Source organism: Sinocyclocheilus rhinocerous, unplaced genomic scaffold (assembly GCF_001515625.1).
Source record: "Sinocyclocheilus rhinocerous isolate Xijiao unplaced genomic scaffold, SAMN03320098_v1.1 scaffold283, whole genome shotgun sequence".
In the NCBI taxonomy this organism is placed as follows: Eukaryota; Metazoa; Chordata; class Actinopteri; order Cypriniformes; family Cyprinidae; genus Sinocyclocheilus; species Sinocyclocheilus rhinocerous.
Window position 1 is genome coordinate 200,015 of NW_015627233.1, and position 9,682 is coordinate 209,696.

Sequence of the window (9,682 nt, forward strand, 5' to 3'; positions counted from 1 at the left end):
TTTATTGTGCCTTTCAATCTGTCAAATCAAGCAACATGGAGTTTTGTCTCATTTCTGTCACAGTTTTCAAACAGCACACGCTCCATTACATCTATAGTGGTATTGCCTAAGGAAGTGTCTCAAACTGTAGGGTAAAGGCAAGGCGTCAATGCCCTGATATGTTGTACAGCTACAGATGACCGCTCTGCACATGTGCTGCAGAGAGAAAGGAAAGTTCCTAGGTAGTGGGCGAGAGAGAAGAGGCTCAAAAAATAGGCATGTGGCCGGGTCACTGTAGTGCTTCAACAGGCCCGTGACACTGGGATCTCTGTACATACAAGGGTCACGACCATCAAAGCTAAAGCGCTTTCCGTTTTGCTCTATTCGAGCATGGAGGGAGCGGCTATAGCGTCTGAAGCTAACCGAGAAGAGGTATTCATCCTGGGCAGAGTCTCGGAGCAGAAAGGTCCCCTCTGGTTGCCCTTCCAAAAGCTGCTCAGCTTCGAAACGATCCAGGACACCCCAATAACAAGGGCTGTTGTTGATCTGAAGCAGATCAGGAACCAGGATGTAGTCAGTGGGGGCGCAGCACTGAGTGTCTCCATGTGCAAAAGACGGATCCCAGTCATCCAGACTAGAAGCCCCAGTAGAGCTGATCTCTTCCCATGAAATGAGCTTTGGAGGAGAAGAGGATAACAAGGGACCTTTGGGTTCGGTTTCGATGCTTAAAGAAGGTTTGGTGTGAGTGCCATGTTTCTTGATCAGATGCCAACACTGAGCCAATTCGGATTTCGGAGAAAATGGGCACTTGTCCTCCATGAGGTCGGACACATGAATCTTCCGTTTGGACCAAAGAAGGACGGAGAATGGACGTGAGGAACCAGACTGGTGGTGATGGTGGTAGTGATTGCGAAGAGGGAGACACTGGCCGACGGCGTCTTGAAACTTCTGCCTCAGAGACCGGCGGGACAGGGCTTTCCTGCAAGGAGAGGCCGGATCCGTTTCTCCAGGGATCGTGCAGCTGCACTTTCGCTCTCGACGTCTCCGGGGACAAGAAGCAGAGCGTACAGTCTGGTCGTCCGTTCCTTCCCCCTCTTCCCCTCTGGACGCTGTCTCATGGTGTGACCCACGGGAGCGTTTTTTAATACTGCAGATGTAACTATCAGCGCTCCAGCTCCGCAGGTTCTTGGGCCGTGTATCCGAGTTTTTGGCCTTCCTCTCTGACATTGCTGCAGGCCCTTTTTTGGAAAAGTGCTGCACAGAATTGAAAAATAAATCAAGACTGGCAAAGAAAAATATGAAGAATACTAATAGTATTAATGCTATTATAGTACAAGGCATACCTTATAACAAAATTAACGAATACAGCATATATTTATGCACAGACTATTCATAACTGACTACAGTACCAAATAAAATTTTTATGTTGATTTTTCAGGAAATGAACATAATTCTATTCATATGTTTTAAATTAGAGGAACACATTATTTTATATGAAAAATGAGAAAGAAGAAAGTGTTCCAGGAAACAACATTATTAAAATAATAATTGACTTAATTTAGTTATTTTAATCTACTTAATTCAATTTACATTTAGTATTTTTTTGTTTCAAATTTAATTTAAAAATATTTTACATTTATTAATTTGAAAAAAATAGAACTACCTAAATACAATATGCATTATCAAAATTTTTCTATTCATACATTAATTAACAAAACATGATATGCATTATATAAAATTACTTCTATTTGTGTAATGTATATTTTGTGTGTGTGCAGTATATGTTTATGCAATTTTTAAATAAATAAAAATAATAAATAACTAACATTTAAAGTGGTTTTTCAAATTTAAGTAAACATTACATTTAATAATAAAAAAATGTAAAGTTTGTAAAACTAAAGTTTGTAAAACTGTATCAAACGTTATACGTTATATACAGATCATCTGTGTTAAGGATATACTTCTATACTTTGTATATAACTGCATATCACAACTATATACAAGTAACAGACAGATACAATATAACAACTAATAGACAAAAAAACTCTACCTTTTCAATATCTTTTATATGAATGAAATCCAAATGTATCCTACCTTCAGAATGGATGGAAAATCTGATGTCCTCACAGAGGAGTGATGAATTATTCCATGCCTGGAGTTTGTGCAGTGAGAGCTCGGCATGAACTGAAGGGAGGAAGCACATCCCTCCTATTTAAAACCTCTCAAGTATCAATTCCTCAGAGGAATACTTGCCCTTCACTGGACGGAAGGGGTACTTTTGTCAATGGACAGTTAACCTATCATATCCAACGATGAATATGCTGTCCTGAAGAAATGACATTGAGAATTTTAAATGAGTATACGATGTATAATCTATATCAGTATTAGGCTATCATATCTATTATAGCTGTTATATTATTATAGGCTTTTTTTACTTGCAAAATAAGTGCAAAAATGTGTCTATCCCTTAAATAAGCCACAAGCCCACAACATTAAAAGCTTTTAAAATGTATTAGCTCTTACTGTGAACTTTGACTGACCATCAATGAATCAATGAGCTAAATGTAGTTAGTCAATAATAACGGACATCTATTTACGAGGGCAACCTTGTTAGGAAGGAAATGGGAAATCTCTGAACAGACACTGAGAGCTCTACTTCATTGATTTATTGATTGATATGTGTCCTACTTTAATTTGGGAACATCCGGCAAACATCTGCAAGCACAAAGGCAATTTTTGACACCCATTTCAGATGCTGGTCATGGAGTCCATTCTTGGTATCACCCAGAAAGTATCAAATATCAAGAGTAATATCATGCATTTCCGGCCTGCAAAATGGATTATAAAATAAATTCAATAATTCATTATGGCTGTGAAGTCATTAGGTGATGTCATTCTGACATGTTAAAATATTTTACTCTCATTTATTTAATATCACAGGCACGCTACTGTATAGCTATGAATTATTCAGAAGAACACTGTGCATCTTGTTTTCTTACATTTGCACTGTAATCAGTCTCTCTCTCTTAAGTGTGTGAGGCCAGCAGGATGGCATCCAAGAAATTGAGTGATTAATTATCTTGCGATCTGTTAAAAGTGGTTGATCGGATCAATGTGTAGAGGCACAAATGTTTCAGTTGATCCACTTAACCCCCTTTCTTGCCTTACAGATGGCATAGCAATAAAGAACCGTTGTATTCAGTCCTTTCTCTTATAATATTCTTTTCCCTTCTTGTAGAATTTAACAGACCTTAAAAAGTATAAATTGTCATAATTCTCACCCTCATGTTATTCCAAACCTGTAAGAATTTCCTTCTTCTGTTGAACACAAAAGAAAATATTTTGAAAAATGTTAACAACCAATCAGTTGCTGGTAGCCATTGATTTCCTTTTTTTTTTTTTTTTGTCCATATGTAAGTCAATGGCTACCAGTAACTGTTTGGTTATCAACATTCTTCAAAATATCTTAAATTCCACACACAGACCCCAAAACTTGCTACATGAAACACACACACAAAAAATCTAATAACTTTATCATTTTAAGTAAAGGAACAAACATTTCCCAACATTACAATATTATAATTGACAACAGCGTAAATTAACTGGTAAACTGTCAAACAATACATCTATAATTATTTATGCCCCAGTGCATGTTGGGAAGGGGGTAACAGGACTACAAAACCACAAAAAAAAATTCAACTTACCTGCTTAGCTTATCTGACTCTGTTGGTTTGGCCTAAAATGAAAAACAAAACAAAACAGTGTGTTAGAATAAAAAAGATGCATTAAGGCGCATTACTTGCATTCCAGGAATTTAAAAAAAGCTGCAATAAATAATTGACATTATTCAGCATTATTTACTTTTATTTATCATTTCAAAGTGTATTCTTACAGTGAATTTTATCACTTGGCAGACAGCATCATTTCGAATCTTCCTGCCCCATAAATTACCAGAATTTTACTGCTTCTATTATATACTTAAACTAAATTTGGAGTCTCACCAGACCACACAGGGCAGAAGTGAAGCATGTTTAGCTGGAAGAAGTAACAGGATCAGACAACTGGGAGAAGAATCTCCTGTATCACATATGTGCACAAATCTGTAGGCTACTGTATATCTGTATGCTAGAGAGAAATCATCTTCAAGCAGAAAGAGGACAGTAACTCAGTATGCCCATTAACATGGCACAGTTTATCAAAAAGAGGGAACCTTGCCAAGCAAGTCTCAGATATGCCAGCTATTACTGTGCTATCGATCTGATGCACAGCAGAGCAACCATGGACATCATGAATTTTTCATTTGATTGTGTTGTCAAATTGTAAGACTAAGGCCATACAAGCTTCACTCTCATTTTATGAGTGTACACACTTTTTTTCAGTGTACAGTCTCAACACTTCCCTAAAGACATGTTTATGGTAATACAGAAGTTTAAGGCTCTCAGTAAAAGACTCCTGCAGCCATAATGATTCCATTGTCTGCACCGGTTTGCAGCGTGTCTGGCTGATAATATCGCATAACCATCATTCAAGTGTAGATGCACTGATGTTGCTTCAGAACGGTGGCTCTTTGAGTGATGGAAAGTCTGTAATTAAATCAGTGGGAAGTCTCTGGCTCCATGGCTCTTGTGTTCATGTTCTCTCCATTGATCTGTATCAGTGGACGGCTTCTGTAACGGCTGTTGCAGCTGAGGTGCTCTGGGTAGTGTTTGTCTGCATGTGTTATGGTGCTTTGAGAGAAATCAAATAGCCTTGGTTTGCTATAAGTTATTTTAAAGTCAAAATGTGTCCGTTTTGAATGTTAAAATACTGTCTAATTTGCAGACAAGTGAGTAAAGCATTTGTAAACTGATTTGTCTCTATGGCACTATACATTACTCTATTTGTATTTGCAGCTCAGCCCAACATAGTGACACTGGCTCAACCAATAGCTTGTTTTTGGAGGCGGGGTTATCTGTTTGATCGACCAATGGCAGATAGGGATGTGTTCTGGAAACCTGTTTGAAGACAAACATTTTTAGTACTTTAATCTCATAGACATTTTACACTTTTGACTTGAGCCAGAAAGCAACCACCTAGAACACCCTACCAACACATTTAAGAACATTCAGTAAAAAACCTCTACAACTGGTTCGCAAAAACAGCTAGTCAAGCTTATTTTTGCAATTCTGTACTGCAAATGCTAATTTTTTTTTTTTAATTACTGAATTAGGTTGAGATCTACTTTGGGGATATAATTAGTTCAAATTTAATTCATTTAAAATATACATTTTAATTGGCTAGTAATACAGTCACAGGCTAGTGATGGTGCTTTGAGAGAAATCAAATTGCTTGAAGGTCTGCTATACATTATTTTAAAGTCAAATGTGTAGTTTTTCAATGTTAAAATAATTTATAATATGCAGAGACATCTAAAGCATCTGAAGATTGATTTGCCTCCAGAGTGCTATCAAAACATTTCTCAATATATCGACATTGGCTCAACCAGTGGCGTACACTCTAAAAAATGCTGGGTTGTTTCAACCCAACTTTGGGTAAAATATGGACTAACCCAACTTTTGGGTTAAAAATTTAATGTAAAAATTTAACCCAACAGCTGGGTTGGTCCATATTTGACCCAAAGTTGGGTTGAAACAACCCAGCATTTTTTAGAGTGTAAGTTTGGAGGCAGGGTTTTCATTTTTACATTAAATTTTTAACCCAAAAGTTGGGTTAGTCCATATTTGACCCAAAGTTGGGTTGAAACAACCCAGCATTTTTTAGAGTGTAAGTTTGGAGGCAGGGTTTTCTGTTTGACTGACCAATGGCAGACTGGGAAGTGTTTGGGAAACCCATTTGAAGTCAAACAATGTTGGTACTTCAATATCACAGAGATTTTGCACTTTTAACTCGAGCCTATATGCAACACCCTAGCAACCACACAACCACAGCAACACATTAAAAATACCCAATCAAAACAAAGCTAGTTTTTTTGTTTGTTTTTTGCAATTCTGTATTGTAAATGTATTAAATAACTTACATGGGTTATTTTAATTACTGAATAAGTTTGAGGAACTGAATTAGTTTTAATTTAATGAATTTAAAATATACACCTCTCTAGCTTGCCTCCTAATTTTCCATAAACCTGCATTGTATATTATGAACGTTGTTGTTTTTTTTGACGATTGCTTCTAGTTTCACTAGCAATTTGTCCTTAAACATCATATTAATTATTTTATGTACACACGTGAAACTGGACAAGAACCCTATATTGGTCTGTTTTAATAAACCTGTTCTTGTAATAATAATAATAATAATGTTAAGGCCAATATTTGCTGTCTCATTTTTCTGTCCGTGTACAGTCATTAAAGACAAACAGACTGTATTTCCATGATTTGTATCTTCCACTCAATGTAATGATCCATGGTTTAGTCATGTGAACTAGTATATCAGCTTTCTGCAGGCATTTTTGTGCTCTCAGCCTCTCTATTTCCCGCAAGCTTCATTCAATACCTGCTGTCTCTCTGCTTCCCTTTTCATGCAAGTTATTGAGCTTATTAAGGATGCCTGCAGCATTTTTTAAGCAGGAACAGGAGACACATTTAGGAATTACTATTGTCACAAGTGCTTTGTCTATACCATCATTATTTCATTAAACGTGTGCACCATATTGACAAGCCACACCAATAAGCCTTGTTTGCTCATTTTGTTTGCAAATTAATTACATATTGACAAGGCTCATCATTAAGGCTTATTTGCTCATTTGTTTGCAAATTACATTTTTAAATGTTCAGGAGGGCATTCTTAAAATAAGAGAAATCTATTAATATACTGTATAGATAGATAGAGAGAGAGAGAGCGAGAGAGACAGACAGACAGACAGAGAGAGATTTTTTTTCTTTTTTCTGCTTTGTGGTCTGTTTTGATTTAATATTTTAATGCTTACAGTACATGGATGCGACTTGGGATCATTGGAAGGTGTTTTCGTCTCAAATTTCTTGTTAGTCCTGTCTGTACACTCATATCCGGCAGATATCTATTGAAAGTTACTTAAAAACATTTGAAGAGATGATACATTTTTTTTGTTTAGACACTTGAGAAAATCAATAAAAGAAGGAAGAGAGATGAATTCCAGTAACTGCTGCTGAGTGTGTCTGAGTATGCAGTTTACACAGCCTGTCCTTAGAAGAAGTCAAGACAAGAAACCAAGGGTCAAGGCTGTGCTGGTTAGAATGGCCTTGTTAACCCCATGCAATACAGGATACTAGAAAGCAGTCATTTAAAACTAGATAGTAACAAGACCATAAGTCTCTCTAACCGCTGGTCAAAAGAATATGTATTCTGACTGATAAATTTTTTTGTAAGCAATGTATAAATTAAAACATTTATTTTAGCCAAGCAATCATTAATGTCCGTAAAAACAATATATATAATATAATTTACATTTTTTTTAATAATAATAAAAAAAGTTACATTGTATCCACATAAATTCCATATCAATTTGTCAAGAGGTCATAATGTGGTAACAAACATAAACTGAAGTAACTATTTAGGAATTAGCCTTAGAAATGGTTTGGTAAGGGTTTGAACAGTGGCAGGCACCTTTTTTGATTTCAATCCTGACAGTCTTGTCGAACCAGACAGTGTTAGGTTTTCATATTCAACACATCTAAGATCACAGAACCAGTTTGTAAACTTTATATTTATCCTCCTAAACAGCTTTTCCTAGACGGATACGAACGTCATTGCGCCACCGCGCCCTCGTTAAGCGCCGCGCCACGTCATATTCCACGCACGCAGACAGAGAGAGGCGGGAGCGATACCAGCAAACCGGCAAGCCCCGCCCTTCATTTGATATATATTTGTGCTGATTGGTCAGAGGTACTTCGAGCCAGTCTGTGATTGGACAATTGAGACGTCGTTAATAACAGGACCAAACACAGCAAACAGTGATTGGATGAAGGGCGGGACTTATCGGGTTGGAGGAAAAAAATAATAACGCAGGAGGAAGTGTGTATGTCATGCTGGAACACTGAAGATCTCTGTAACTGGATTCATTCAAGCGGTCAATATCCATATGTCTCCGTAAGTAAATGACAAATTGATCTTAGATAGGCTACATGAATCTAATACAATTTGATCGCGAGCTCTGTTGACATTTGATTGAACATACGGATGGTATTTTGGGAATTAACAGATTGAGAATGGAGGTTGATTTCGTCCCTAGGGAACTGCAGATTGAAATCAAAAATATGAAATTAATCTAATCAATTCCTGGACGTAATATTGTGTACTATTTCTACACTGCATTGTGACCTTTGCCTTGTACAACTGGACGGTGTACTATGTCATACTTCTGGATTTATGGTTTGTAATAATAACACACCTCGAAAAGAAAGATCTGTAAGGTGTGTCTGGTGTTATTTTAGTATCGAGATACTATTTTAGTTTTTATTAATAAATGTATCCATTTGTATATTTTTTATTGTTATTAGTTTTATTTGGATATAGTTTTATTAATTTTTATTTCAGTATTATTTTAATTTACTAATTTAAATTAAACTTTAATATTTAAATAAAGTTAAACTAAAGGAAAATGAAAAACGTTTCCTTGGCAGCTAGCTGAATTAAAATTAGTTTTAAAATATTTTATTATGATATTATTTTTATTTTATTACAGTCAATGTTTATTTCAAGTAACAAAAAAGTTTTTTTTATGGTTTAAGTTTTAGTTAGCTGTAATAACGTACTATGCCAACAGAAGTTTGACTTTGAATTGTAAATGTTTAAATGATCAAAGTCCAAATAAATTGTTGCCAGTAGTACACATTTATTGCCAGGGATTCCTGTTCGTTGATAAATTTGTATAAAATGTCATTTGATTATAGGGCCTCTGGAATGTTGCTCGACGAAACTCCCCTGTTTGATCCTTCTCTGCTCCAAGAGCTGGACTGGAGCAGCAACACCGTCTCCTTCTCGCCCCCTATTTCTCCCTCTCAGCCCGGAGAAGGTCTGGTCCTCCGTCCTCTCTGTACTGCTGACCTAGACCGAGGTACTGGTTACCGTTCAGCACTCTGCCCACTCATGTTCAGTTCTTCAAACAAACATGATAAACATATGTTGGTCTTTCTGCCTTTTTAGGCTTCTATAAGGTCTTATCACAGCTCACAGTGGCTGGGGATGTTACAGAAGAACAGTTCAAAGGTACTGCATGTTCCTAATGCAAATCACCCCACAGTTCTTCATCTCACAGTATAAGATACTCACTTTTTTTTTTTTTTGTCTCATCTGTCAATCAACAGCTAAACATGTGGCAGTGATGTTATTTGTGCTTTTATAACTGTTATATTTTAAAATTGATGTAAAACCATTGAATGACAAGTGGGTGAATGGATTGTAAATGTTACATTAAAAATCAGTGATAAATCTCAAGTTTATGCATGTATTTCAATGAAACTGGATTATCGTTCTAAATCTATCCACAACCTACAGTCCTGTCATAAACGGTCATATCTTTACACCGGGGATTGATAACACTGAAAACACAAGATATAAAGTAGCCATCTTTTATTGAGCAGTGGCAAACGCATCTTTCCTTACCTCAGTCTGAATTCATTTCCCCATTTTCATCCTAGCTTTTCAAGACTGATTCATCCTACCATTTCATTTCTACGGCAGTGACAGTCCCATTCTTTGATCCCCTCCCAACCCAAATCCGTCCAACAAA

The 9,682-nt window shown here is 36.4% G+C and overlaps 2 protein-coding genes across 2 annotated transcripts; one reads left to right on the forward strand and one right to left on the reverse strand.

Annotated features, from left to right (window-relative positions):
- Positions 1-66: 66 nt before the first annotated feature.
- LOC107723705 (suppressor of cytokine signaling 4-like) lies at positions 67-2,182 on the reverse strand. Its single transcript, XM_016532418.1, has 2 exons — positions 2,074-2,182; positions 67-1,217 (listed from the first exon to the last, which is right to left on the reverse strand). Exons 1-2 carry the CDS (start codon positions 2,180-2,182, stop codon positions 67-69), a joined length of 1,260 nt encoding a protein of 419 aa, XP_016387904.1.
- Positions 2,183-7,924: 5,742 nt separating this feature from the next.
- On the forward strand, positions 7,925-9,198 carry LOC107723714 (glucosamine 6-phosphate N-acetyltransferase-like). The gene is made up of 3 exons (XM_016532428.1): positions 7,925-8,040; positions 8,844-9,007; positions 9,097-9,198. Exons 1-3 carry the CDS (start codon positions 8,033-8,035, stop codon positions 9,174-9,176), a joined length of 252 nt encoding a protein of 83 aa, XP_016387914.1. The 5' UTR covers positions 7,925-8,032; the 3' UTR covers positions 9,177-9,198.
- Positions 9,199-9,682: the final 484 nt, after the last annotated feature.